Source organism: Chroicocephalus ridibundus, chromosome 13, assembly GCF_963924245.1.
Source record: "Chroicocephalus ridibundus chromosome 13, bChrRid1.1, whole genome shotgun sequence".
Lineage (NCBI taxonomy): Eukaryota > Metazoa > Chordata > Aves > Charadriiformes > Laridae > Chroicocephalus > Chroicocephalus ridibundus.
This window is the reverse complement of record NC_086296.1, coordinates 11,693,120-11,707,179: the sequence shown is the minus strand read 5'-3', so window position 1 is coordinate 11,707,179 and position 14,060 is coordinate 11,693,120. Positions and strand designations below refer to the sequence as shown.

Genomic DNA, 14,060 nt, shown 5'->3' with positions numbered 1-14,060 from the left:
ATGAAACCAAAAATAATGACTGGTTTTATTGACTATAAAAGCGTGGACAGAAGAACGTGCTAGTAATAAACAGTCTGCTCAGTTTAACGGGCTTCAACTGATTTATATAATAAAGCAGTGCAGAATTTTGCTCAAGAATCCTTTCCACTCCAAAAATGAACTTTTTGGCATTACTTCTTTGATTATCACTGTTACCTCAGGATTTGGGGCACGTTAATTTTATCTTGTGGAAGAAATACCCATTTTAGTCATGGCAAGATAGCCTGTATATATCATCACATTTGACAACTACATTTTCTTAACATTTTGAGCAGCTTCGATTGTCTGTAGAAGGCGGATGTATTAGTTTACATGCACACATGCAGTATAACGTGGTCATTTATAGAATAAGATTTATTTTTAAACAAAGTTTAGAGAGAAATGTGCACAGTGGAAGGAAGCAATAGGGCTTTCCATTAGAATAACTGAAAAGACTTTCCTCAAATTAGAACCTTACAGCCATGAAACACTTGCCTTTTTAATATGAAATCTGATCTAAAAAACCAGAACAAATTATAGACTGCCTTACTTTCTGAGTGTGTTCCAAGAAAAAGTAAAACTGGTGAGAGGAAGTTGGTGTTTATGTAGTCAGGACAGTAAAATGTAGTAACATAATAGTCTGTAAAGTTATTCTTTTCCTGAACTTGAAAAAGGAGTGACTATGAACATGCTTTTCAATATATGTGGGAAAACTTCTTTAAGTACATCAAACATTCTTACTGTAGTAAAGTATTTGGAAATGGTATCTACTACTCTGCTTTACAAAGCAGTAATATAATCACCTCATTGTATTCCTACTTGAAATAGTGTTACCCAAATATCGTCGCAATACATGCACTAGGAATGACTAGAAGCCAAAAAAAAAGGAAAATCAACAGCGTAAACTCATTTATGCAGTGTTTACATACTTCTAGTCTTCCCTACAATAAGGAGATGCTACTTGTCCTTTTCTGTGTTAAACATATTAATGAATGGCAAGGAGAATAGCTGATATGTAAAACACTGTGGGACATGAATGATGCTTCTGAATGTGTTGTGGAAATATGCAATAGGAAATACTCTGCAGAACGTACAAGCTGTTTGAAAAGATTTTTTTTTTTCTTCAAAGTCTCTTTCTACCAAACTGTCATAAATGATCATTGAGGCCAATAACATAAAGTTTAAATAAGATCTGCTCATCTTATGGGCATAAATTCTCCAGATGTATCATAACTACTGATGCATTATGGAAGTAACGTATATCTCTTGCTTCTTATCTCTAGCAAGCCTCTTTTTTTCAGGATGAAACCTCAATAAAGACAGGAGAGGGAGTCCCATATGTGCTTCTTACAAAATTTTTCATCTTTGATCACAGAGACTTGTAGAAAATGTCCCAAAGAACTTGACCAGTGGTCTTATTAATGACGTGAAAATGAAGCCTCCGATGATGAGGACTTAAAGGAAAAACAGTTTTAAATGTTCTAAACATGTCAGAATAAGCATGATTAATGGAGCCAACTCTAATTTTTATATAATTAAAACAAGAATTTGGCCTGATATCTAATACAGTAATTTCATTCTCTCTGTGTGGCTGGAAAGTTACTCATTAAGAAACAGCTTCCGCAACTCTTATTTTTCATCTTTTATGACCATTAGAAAAAGCCAATTATTTGAAGAAAGCATAACTCCTCATTTTGGAGCTTTCTCCTGTCCTCATCTTTGATGTATTAGAGTAAGTAAAGTTGTTCTAATTATCATTCTAATAATGTGTATGCTATTATTTTAATTTTCTGCTGATTAATATGGTCTTCATGTGCTAATGTTCTTCTGACGTGCAAAGGGAAGTAAGATAAATAGAGCTGATTTTAAGACTCCTTTGTAGAATTTTAGACCAGGTAATAGCAATGCACCGTGCATTTGGAGCAATGGATTCAGACATCTTTAAATTTAAGGTACCCAAAATGCTTAAATTACAAGCCTGCCCATACACTGTGTCTATACAGGCAAATACGACAGATAAGCACTCTGAACTGACATGTATCGTAGAATCATAGAGTGGTTTGGGTTGGAAGGTACCTTAAAGATCATCTATCTCCAACCTGCTGCCACGGGCAGGGACACCTCCCACTAGACCAGGTTGCTCAAAGCCCCGTCCAACAGCTTCTCTGGGCAACCCGGGCCAGTGTCTTGCCACCCTGACAGTAAAGAATTTCTTCCTGATTTCTCATCTAAATCTGCCCTATCTCAGTTTAAAACTGTTACCCCTTGTCCTATTGCAATTTCATACATGTGGATTTGGGATGGATTTACAGGCAGGTGTTAGAGCATGGAGATTAAAAGAATGCGCGAGAAGGTAGGTTTAAACAGGAGCAAGGAAGAAGAGGGGAAGTTGAAATACTGTATAGGAGATCTTTAGAACTGAATAAAAGCTGCTGTTCTGAAAATGTGTGTGTTAACAGTGTTCTGGAAATCTAAGGAAAGATGGGAACAAGCGGGATATCAAAGCACATTTTAATTAGTATACTTTCATATACTGTTTTTTTCAGTGTTTGCTTTTTTTGTGGTCAGAGTTCCAATTGTGGAATTTTGCAACTGTTTGCAACAATCATCTACTCATCTTCTCCTAACTAAAATATAATACACAATACACCGGTACCAATCCTGACCTATACTGATTCATCATAGTAGTCGTGTATCCAGGTCTACATTGGTTCAACTATGTATCTCCCTTAAGCAGGGTTAGAGTTAGGAAGGGATTTAAAGATAAATATAGAATCAGTAAAAGTATTTAAGAGTGAGTGATTGCAAGCTCAACTGTCCCAGATGAACATCCCAGGAAACTTCAGGAACAAATACGTAAAACTCTCATCCATTGACTCTGCCCAGTCTCTATACCTTTTTCTCTGACGTTTAGGGATTGACGATGATTGACATAACTGTCCTTCCCTACATGCATGCTTCACGTTCCCAGATACCTTCACATTTATGTATTGAAAACTGCTGAAAAGGGATCCAGTGTGTTGCAAGAACCTGGCTAATGCCAAGATGCTGTTACAGAACTGTAGACCTCAGAGATGCATTCCAGTGGGGACTTGATCTGAAAGCAGACACATAGACTCTACCTTTCCACTTGTCAGCCCATCATAAATCAGAAGAGATCTGTAAGTGACTTTAAACATGTTCAGAGAGAAGGCTATGCAAAATACAGAAACTAAGATTAGGATAGCCTGCTGTGACAAAGAACGTGCAGATAACAGAAGACTAGTAATACCTCTTGCCTGAACAGAAGTCTGAGATCATTATACTTCTTTCTACCACCTGAGGAATGAAATCCTAGATATATAATTTATTCCCTCCTTCTGCCCTCCCAAATAAATATTCTAAGAATGACGTTGCTTTCATATAAATGTGAGATGCTAAGAAACTCAGAAAACTGAGCTTTATTCTTTATTTTAACCATATAACCCTTCTCCAGTACTGCAGCTGATGTAATTGTCCTTATCTATATCTATGAAGTGTCCGCCTCGAAGCTTTTATGCTTATATCTCAATTAACGTTATTTAAAGGTTAGCTAAAAGTATTATTTGTTGTAATTAATTTTCTACTATGGTGACAGCTAATGGGAGGGTAAAGCAAGATCTCACTGAGATCCCTGGCTGATAATGACTTTTGACAAGACAAAAACCAAGAGCTGAAATCCTCAACAATAAAACAGTATCTTACAAAACACGTACTGTTAAATGTATATGTATTAATAAATACAAGTTACACACTAAAACAGAAGTCATGTAAATATAAGTTCATATTTTTCAATCAGAGCTGTGAGGCCAAGTAGGAATTAGACCCAACCCATCCTGCTGTATATCTATGTAAGTGAATCTTATCCTATGATGTAGGTGATGTGGAGAGAGGAAAAATACATATTGGTAAATCTAGTGCTGAAATGTATTTTGTTCACTGAAATTTCTGCTGTGATGCTTAAGAAAGAGAGAAAGCAAAGTACATGAGGTTGCAAGTGGTTGTAGTTCAATTTCTCTTCTCACAAAAGCTAGAGGTTCAACATCTGGCTCGGATCATAGAATGGTTTGGGTTGGAAGGGATCTTAAAGATCACCTAATTCCAACCGCCCTGCCATAGGCAGGGACATCTTGCACTAGACCAGGTTGCTCAAAGTCCCATCCAACCTGGCCTTGAACACCTCCAGGGATGGGCCATTAACAACTTCCCTGGGCAACCTGTTACAGAGGGATCATTCTGTCACTAGTAGTGTGGAATCACCCTCTCCAACGTGTATTTTAATGCTTTGTCACTTCTAGATTGAAATGCTGAAAAGTTCATGCAGAAAAATCTTCCAAAGATTTCTAGGGCAACTTCGAAAATGGAATTTGGGAGACTTAGTCTCATTAAAATGTAGTATTCCTTTAGTAGGCTCTGAAATTTTTCTTAAGCCTACCCCTGAGGGTATCTCAGTGGCATGTAGTTTAGTTTGTAAAAATACTCACCGAAGACCCTCTAGACACAAGTAAAGAGGCAGCAATATAGGTACCAAAGTGGGCTGGGGCCAGCACACAATGAGGAAGCCATGACATTTGCGATTCTACTGCCCACTGTGCTCAGAGCTTAGTGGGAGCAGCAAGCCTTTCCTAGAAAAGAGGCAAGTTATCCCCAATCAGCTGTTGGTAATGTGTTTTCCCTCTGTGAGAGGTAACTGCTTCCTGCTGTTGCCTTCTGCAGAGTTCCAACCAGCAGGCTTAACCCCTAATTTGGGAAAGAATAATTGCTCTAACAGCAGCTGAAAAGCTGTCAGCCCTTGCTTGGGATGGCATTTCCTCTGCTTTTTCTATGAAACATTTGCCTTGTTGTCACTGTTCACTTTTACCGCATCTCAGAATTTTCTGTATTAAAAATGGGAGAGACGAGGCTTAATAACACTTAGCTTGGCCATGGAAAGAAGCTTACAAAGTTGTAGTAGCGCGTCCCTTTATTGATTAAGCAGGATACAGGTAGTATGTTTAACAGTACTGTTCTCCAAGATATGTTACTGTATTCCATAAAGATCAGTAACTCTCCCTTTTACAAAATCATGAAACAAAATTAATCACCTCCTTTTGCTTCCTAATTTAGTTACTTAAATGTTCAGTGCAAACAGAAAAGATGGAAGAAAATTCAGGAGGACATCTGTCTGAGTACAAGATACTGATATAAATAGAGAGACTGGGAAAAGCAGTTGTGAGTCTGTTTCGTTTTCTACTTCAGGAAAACCAGTCAGAACAGGACTGTGCAGGAAAAGCACTGCCATAAGCTCTTGCTGAGGGAGAAATTGGGGCACAGCTCAGCACTGTTTGTTTTCATGTAGGTTTAGATAATAAAACGCAGAAGGCTGAAAGGGAGATTTGATTTACTATTGTTCAGAAACCACATTTTCTTAGGTCTGCAAGCTTCAGCTGTCCCTACGTTTTTGCAAGGGTTTTAGATTTTTGCTTTTCTTTACATATTTTTCCATCTGTATCTTATGTTTGGGGTAATAGAAGGTTTAGAAGTCTAGAAGAGGAGGAGAAAGTGAGTGGTTTGCAGCAAGGAAGCGGAGTCTCTCATTTCATTCATTTCTCTTCTCATTGTTTGGCAGGTGGAAAGCACAGATTTACAGAGCTGAACTGGATCAGCTGAAGAAGTGGGGGAAGAGAAACAAAACAAGTACAGCACCATTGAAAAGAGCTTCAGCTTTATCTAGCAGCATCACCACAGCAACCAGAAAATACAAAAGACAAAGGCTAGAGCAGAGAAGGTGAAAGTGCGGCTCCTTACCTTTGGACAGAAGGCAGCAAAATAATTATGCAGAACAGAAAAGAGTATTTGACAGATCTAGTCGAACTGTGGCAAAGGGAAGTGTCCCTTCATTAACAGGAATGTGCCACTGTTTATGCACTGGAAAGGGCAGTGCCATGAGATCTACTGAAGAGACTATTTCTGTGGTTGCGTACCTACATGTGTTTGCATCCCTGCTGGGACTGAATTAGGTGGTACAGGCATCTTGGATCATCAGGTATTGGATAGCAACTTTTTTTTTTTTTTGTTGAAGGTACCTGGCACGAGAACTGAAACCACAGATCTTTTTCAGAGACAAACAGCGTGAGAAAATCTCCAACCTTTCCCTTCTGTAACTGCCTGCTATACCATGGGATGTCGGCAAAGCTCTGAGGAGAAAGAGGCAGCGCGGCGGTCCCGTAGGATTGACCGCCACCTGCGCTCTGAAAGTCAGCGACAACGAAGAGAGATTAAGCTCCTTCTCCTGGGTACCAGCAATTCTGGGAAGAGTACTATTGTAAAGCAGATGAAAATCATTCACAGTGGTGGCTTTAACTTGGAGGCTTGCAAAGAATACAAACCTCTGATTATCTACAATGCAATTGACTCCCTCACACGTATCATTCGGGCTCTAGCCACCCTTAAGATAGAATTTCACAATCCTGACAGAGCATATGATGCTGTGCAGCTTTTTGCCCTGACAGGCCCAGCTGAGAGCAAAGGTGAGATTACCCCAGAGCTTCTGGGTGTCATGAAATGGCTCTGGGCAGACCCTGGTGTGCAGGAGTGTTTTTGCCGCTCCAATGAGTACCACCTAGAGGATAATGCTGCGTACTACTTAAATGACCTAGAAAGGATTGCAGCACTGGATTACATCCCTACGGTGGAAGATATTCTGCGTTCTCGGGACATGACCACAGGGATTGTAGAAAATAAGTTCACCTTCAAAGAGCTGACTTTCAAAATGGTGGATGTGGGTGGACAGAGATCTGAACGCAAAAAATGGATCCACTGTTTCGAGGGGGTTACAGCAATAATTTTCTGTGTGGAGCTGAGTGGATATGACTTGAAGCTGTATGAAGATAACCAAACAGTAAGTGCACCTTCAGCTCCTCATTCTTTTTCCGTCTCTTCCTTTCCTCATCCCCACTGTTTGGCCTTTTTTTATCCCCCATGTCCCTACCCTCCCAAGGCAGTAATCCCTGAGCTCCCAGCCCCAAATGTGATTTCCTTCCCCTCACCGCTAATCTGTAGTAAAAAGCCGGAAGCTACGATTCCTTTATTTGGATAGTTTTCTGCACTGGATGGATTTATTTATTTGTTTATTTAATGTTACTTTGGGGAAATGGAGCTGCTCTTCGCATGACAGTAGATTTTTGTGTCTTTGTGCCTTTTTGCTATATGTTTACCTGGTTAAATGTTACTCCAAACATCACTTAAAAAGGCAGACAGTAGTGACATCCTGGTGTACAGGGACTGTTAATTTGGACACCGTGTTTTGCATGTCCTGGGAAATTTTGAAGCTAAAATAGTAATAAGTAACAGTTTTCTCCCCATTTTTTTCAAGGATTTTCAATCAGAATTTGGGATGAAATTAATAAAAAAAATCAGTTATAGTTTTTTAATTAGTATGTAACTTTTAAATTTAAAATTTTGTTTGACTGTTTTTGTTTATATGGCTGATTTGCCTTGTTCAATGTGTAACTACTCCTGTTTAATTCTCTCTAATGCTATTAGCTTTTGGTTTTCACAGCACGCAAATACAGTAACTATGGAAAAATATATGAACGCATACACAACTATGTGTTTGCTACCACATTCAGCTTGCCTGAGTTAACCTTTGTAGGGTTTTATTTGAACTTATTTTTTGACAGCCTTGTAAAACGTGATGCTTAAGAGATGGGAGTTCGTAGGTAGGAACACATAATGATTCTATCATCTAGTGGCTCCTAAACATTCTGTATTTATGTTTGAAAACAGCTGCCTTTCAGGAAGAATTAAAATCTATACTGTAAAATCAGAAAGTTAACCTTAAATTGCTTCTACTTCTCTTGTACTCCCTTACACATCTTCCACATTTTGGAAAGGTTGTTCACCAATACCAGTTCCTGGAGTACTCCAGAACACTGGAATCCTTGTTCTTTTACAGCAGGTGCATTACGTAAGTGTTGTCGGGGAGGGAACTGTTCCAATAAATTTTTATATGGTTTTTCAAATCTAACTGGATCTCATTAAGTTTACAGAAAGGGATCTTTCAGCCAGGTTTAATGATCTGGTTTTGGCAGTCCTCTATGAAAAAGGATTCTAATCGGCCTTAACTGTTGTTCCTTATCAGACACACTCCCCAACAACAAATGGTTTTGGCTGCATGGTCCCTTAATATAGATGTGTAGTACACGCATATATATTAAAGTTTCTCTACAGAATATCTTGAGTCAAATGTAGTATGCTGCACAGGTATGGGTAAGAGCTGTATCATCTGTGTGACATCCTCTAGTGCTTGTATGGGTGTGACACCACTTTATATGCAGCCGTCTATTTCCTTTTCCCTTTTTGCCCTGAAATAGTAATTTCAAAGAACCCTTGAAACTGATTACCTTTACAACTGATTACCAACTCATATGGACTTCTTTAAAATTGTAAAGTAGGGGAACAGGTTGGGAGAAGGGAATTTCCTCCACAGACTCAGTGGATGGAAGTACTGAAGCTCTACATAACATGTCTATCACAGTGCAGATCTCCCTGGTGTGAATTTTCTCTACCCTGAAAAGCTCCACTCCCCTGTCCTGGAGAAGGGGCCAGCTGTGACCTTCTTCACTTATGTTTATTTTGTACTGGACTTGTGTAATGTCAACCTGCATACCTGATTTTTTCATTAAAAATTGTTTATTGAGAGCTCCTGTGCTCTTTAAAGATGCCAACTACATGGTCATGATTTTGTAATGACTGGAATAACTGCAATGGCTTTAATGCCTAAATGTGAAAGCCTTCCAAAAATTATGCATCATTATGCATAAAAATCCCAAAATTATGCATACACGTGCCATTCACCAGATCCCTGAGGCAAGGTGGACTATTTCAGTACCTGAAACAACTTCAGTGCCTTCTATCTAGTCTGCTGTTTATACAGTATCACTTATCATAGAATCATGGTACAGATTAAAATATTGTCAAGTGACCTAGCGGATTCCACAGCTCTGGTGATAGGAATTTATAGTAATTGCAGTGGAGAAACTCCATGAGATGGAAGTGGTTAAAGAAAGGCATTCCATAGGTGATACTTCTGACATATTTTCCAGAGATTGTACTGGAATTTGACAGCAGTCACTGAGGTAGAGTTGAAGGAAGATGCTAATATTTCCTTCCCAGCTGTATGAAAAATGCACAAACCAAAAATAAACAAGTATCAGACAAAACCTGTAGAGCAATACTTCCCAGAAATCTCACCCTTCCTTGTTGTTTGCTTGTTTGTGTTTACTGCCATACCTCTCAGTAAAGTCTTGTCTGTTCAAGTTCTGGGTTCTGCAACCAACTCCTTCCCTCCAAACCCATATAAGAAAAGATCACCACCAAAGAAAATGGGTGAAACTATTCCCTTTGCATCCCATGCATGTAGAAGGGGATTCTTTAAGTATCACTTCATACAATCTTTTATCATTACTGGTAGAGTGACATGAAATTATTTCAACTCATTTGTACTTTTAAATCCATTGTCAGTATTTTTGGTTGCTAATACGGTTTCTTTAAAAAGATTTTTTCTTATTAGAAGGGAGCTAAGTGGTAAGTTTGAGAAGCAATTATACTTAGGTTTGAACCAAGACTATAAAATCGTTTCCAAAAATATTCCCTTTGTTTTACAAGCTTGCCTTATATGGTTGAATCCCTTTTGCATGCATTTTCTATGATTCTTCAAGGGAAAAAAGTTTATGGTCAAGAACATTCACCTAATTGAATTTTGATGAAACTTTTCAGAAATACTTGACAATAGTGGATAAATGCTATGCATAAGCTCTGTCTTTATTAGGATGCGTTAAAATAATGATTGACAGATATGGTAAAAATTGAGGGAAAAATGAGCTAGCTCTGCATATTGGTAGGTCCTGAATATAGCTGTAAGTGAAGTCAGTTTAGGGTGAGAGTATTGTAGTGACACCAAAGTGCAGAAAGGAGAACAAAAACAATGTCCAAACTCTCAATTGCCTGGACAATTTTTCCTTTGTGAGTAATTTTAAGACACAAAAAAAGTTAAACTTTATACTGCCTGGAAACAAATGAGAGAAGGGGAAGACAGAATTTTTCTGGGGCCTTTGTCTTACTCCTGCTACGATTTATTCTGGATGACACCATGTGCAGAGACAAAATCACCTGAGTTAACAGTTTCTGTCCAAACTAGTATTTTGACGTGTCTGTTCAAAATATATGATATTTAGCTGCTTACTAAAGAGCAAGAGAGTGAGAACTATAATTCTTCACTTTTTTTTCCCCCCTCTACCTGGTGCGTCTTCCTTTGTCACTCTCTAGAATATTTTTCCTGCTTATCTAGGGTTATCTGCAAATGTGATCTGTGGCTATTTTCATTTCCATAATGCTTTAGACATTTTTTTCTGCCTAACATGTAATAAATATAGCTTTATCTTTCCATGCACATAGTTAGTATGACTCACCTAGGTAACAGCTGCCTCTCTTTTGACACAGTTGCAAAACTGGTTTGTACGACACCCTTGGAATGCTACTGATTTATTGTAAGATTATTAATCCTGAGCAGCACTCTGAGAAGGTTGCCTTAAGTTTTTATATCCCCAGGCTGATTTATTCTCTATTATATCAAATAAATTACTTCTCCTAGTTTTCATGGTCCTCAGTAGCCGATGGGCCCATTCCATGTTTTATTACATATTAAGATGTCATCTCTGGCCTTTGATAATGTTAAATTAGCAAGTGATTTTTAAAATTTTTTTGCCTTTTTACATGTTGTATCCTGCACTTAGGAAGAGTTGCCTGTTAATGCTAAGTGTCTCATTTTTATTTCAATTTCTCCTTAAATTAATGTGTGCTAGAGAATGTTAAATAATATCTGCTCTCTCATGTTAGTCCTCCTGCCTCTCATCCTGAAAAGAAGTCTTGCAGTTTCTTTCTGAGTCTCCCCATGTCTATCTGTATGCACTCAGTTTTGTGTTTCGTACCTGCTATACATTCTGATGGGTATTTTTCAGTTTTCTTCTACAGTGTGTAGCTGCAACAGGGTTCTAGACCATTAGAAAGATTCTTCAAAGATAGAATAATAAAGTAAATAATGAAATGATTTAAACATGAATGTATGATTGAGAATTCCTGAGGTCAGCAGTTGCAGCAGATTCACATGGTGCAGGAGATACCAAGCAAAGGTTGTACGTGCCTGCTTTTAAATATGAATGTTAAAGGAAAACTACTTGCAGGTAACTTAGGGTTTAGATAATTTTTATTCTCTTTCTTACAGCCATTGCAAGTGAATGGAGAAATGTAATTTTAGGCTTTTTTGAGGCTATTTTTTTTTTAGTATAGCATCTTGTTAGAAGGAAGATGCAGATGAAAAAGACAAAATACTGCAGCAAACAGTTTGGACTGCAGTGGGCCTCATGCAAAACAAATCACTGGGGTCATTATGGAACCTCTCAATTACCTAACAATAATTTACCTGGAAAGCCCTCTGTCACATGCTAATTGTATGAATTTTGAACAGAAATCCTGTTTCTGCCAGGAAATTTTTTATCAGGTAAACAAAATTGTAAACTCTTTTTTTTTCCCCCTGAAACCAAATACTTAAGGAGCTTATTTGCCTTTCCTGATACTTCTGCTTTTTGAGAGTACAGTGTATTAAAACTCCTTTCTGGCATGCAGCTATTTTCCTGCAGTATTACTAATAAGTCAGGACAGAGGGGAAATTGTGATACCTGTTATACATAGCCCTTTTAGCACCTGTTACATCAGTGGTAAAAAAACGTATCATCAAATGTCTTTCTAACAAACTAAGCCTCTTGGGAATCTGCGAAAAAGATTGACCTAAGCCGTTCAGGTGCTCTCATTTTTTATGAAGCCTTTCCATTTCAAGATATTTCATCGTGAACTTTGTGTGGGAGCGAAGCCTAGATGATGTCAGCATTCATGTGTGTAATCTTTCAGCACTGCAAATGAAATTCTAGCCTTGCCTTTTTTCACTTAAGAAAGTAATATATATTCCCTTACCAAAGTTTAATTTTCTATAGTGATATATCAGGATTCCAGCCTGAAGACTTGTATCCAAGCATATATCTTCCACAACATGTAAATATCAGTAAAATAATGAATATACATAAGAGAATGATCAATCAACTCCCAATTCACAATTATTTTTACTATATATTATTTCAAGTCTGAAGGTTCATTTTTGGTTACATTGTTCACTGTAATTGTATGCTTCTGATGTGGATATCCACATGTAGAACACATGGGACAGCAATTTTCTATATTTTGGACTTGTTGCCATACCCTGAAGTTTATATTCCATTTAACTTCAGATACTAACAGTAACTTTATACATAAACTATCCTGTATATATTTATTAAATTACTTCCTTTAATTGAAAAAAAGAGAAGTTCACAAATATGATAATGCTTTACACTGTGCAATATAAAAAATAGACTCATTCTAATGACATGGTTTGATTGGATGAAGATGCTGGTATCAGATTGTAAAAGCCTGAGAAGCTTTGCTGTGAAGCTTATCTATTTAATGTCGATAGACTAATTCCTAAGACAAAGCTCTATTTAAACCTGAAGATAAATTGGTATTTTTATCACTGTAGAGCAGTGGGCTTAATTCAAAAAATTTCAGAGAGAAAACAACAGGAAGACTTTTACTTATTTTGGAAAAATATGGCATGAAAGCAATGCTGTATTACTGCAGCATTCCTGCAATGGACCTACTGAGTAGTATTCATCTGCTTTGGTATCCAATCTTGGTTGTCAGACTTGCGTCTGAATTAGATGACTAAATTTTCCTGCGTATCTAGGTAACTGCAGGGGATGGCTCAAATCCCCCCTATGACAAACGCCTGAAAGATGATATAACTATCTTTTTTTGGTCTCCGTGACTGGCTGTATTCAAAACTCCTAGACTAGGTAAGATGTATTACTGTGATTTTTTTAAATTAATTCAGAGCATGGCAGTACAGAGGTAAATAAAATACAAAGACATCAGGAGTGGCAGAATACTCCTAAATATCCTATAGACTTCAGGCTCAGAACAGTCTTTAGGTGGAGAGACGTGTACTGACATATAAATAAACAGAACTTAAGTAAAAATCTCAGTTATTCAGTAACATTACCATCCCTCAAACTATAAAAGAAGGAAAAAAACCCCAACAACAACAAAACCCCAAATCTAATTCTAGTAATGCCTATCAATCTAGTATGTAGGTAAAACTTGCTTTCTAATTACAGTCTTAAACTAGCCACTAGAGTAGTATATATGGACACAAGACATCTGTCAAGCACTTGCAGAATTGTAATAAGTCAGTAGCAAAGCCACTGACATTGTCCAGTTAACTTAGTATGTGCAGAAAGTACCTCCTATCCATATTGGTTTCACGGGCAGAGAAGTTGATGGTATCAACTGGCATCTATTTGATAAAGAATCCATTTGTGAAGGAAAGGAACTGAATTTCTCAGCCTCTCTCAACTGGGTTGGAAAATCACTTCTGTTTGATAAAATATGTAGGCTTCTTATGCAAACTTCACAATAAATTAAACATAACTCTTAAAAGACATACTGCGAGAAACACTGATGGTATATGTGCGGTTTGGACGTTCACTTGACTGTACTGTAAGGAGCCAAGATCCCTCTGAAGCCCAATGCCAGGAATAGACTAACAAGGGTTATGTTCAGAACACTTCTAGAATCCATCGAGTGAGTAGAGAGTGTTGATATAATCTCTCATAATACTATATATTGTCTACTTAATAATCACAGGGAATAGGAACATATCAATACCAAAAAAAAAAAAGGTAGAAAAATTCCATCTTGTTATGGAAAAGCAGCTACTTTGGGTTATTTCTGTAACGGTTCTGAAGATAAAAGTAGATAAAAGCTGTAAGATTTCTCTGTGGTATGCCAACCCTGGAGAAAGTAGTGGGTTCTAATTAGCCTTAAAAACTAGCAGAGATGCTGGAACAAAGGAGGAGGATCCTTACTGTTAATACAGCTTCAGAGTGAGTTCCGGT

The 14,060-nt window shown here is 37.7% G+C and overlaps 2 protein-coding genes across 2 annotated transcripts in view; one reads left to right on the top strand and one right to left on the bottom strand.

The window, feature by feature from the left end:
- RSPH14 (radial spoke head 14 homolog) overlaps nt 1-14,060 on the bottom strand; it is a 95,808-nt gene that overhangs the window by 36,458 nt on the left and 45,290 nt on the right. The gene's annotated exons all lie outside the window — the stretch shown is intronic.
- Nucleotides 1-14,060, top strand: part of GNAZ (G protein subunit alpha z) — a 68,171-nt gene that overhangs the window by 19,561 nt on the left and 34,550 nt on the right. The window contains exon 2 of the mRNA XM_063351084.1: nt 5,645-6,916. Within this exon, the coding sequence (XP_063207154.1) occupies nt 6,194-6,916 (723 nt within the window). The 5' untranslated portion in view covers nt 5,645-6,193. The remainder of the gene's footprint in view (nt 1-5,644; nt 6,917-14,060) is intronic.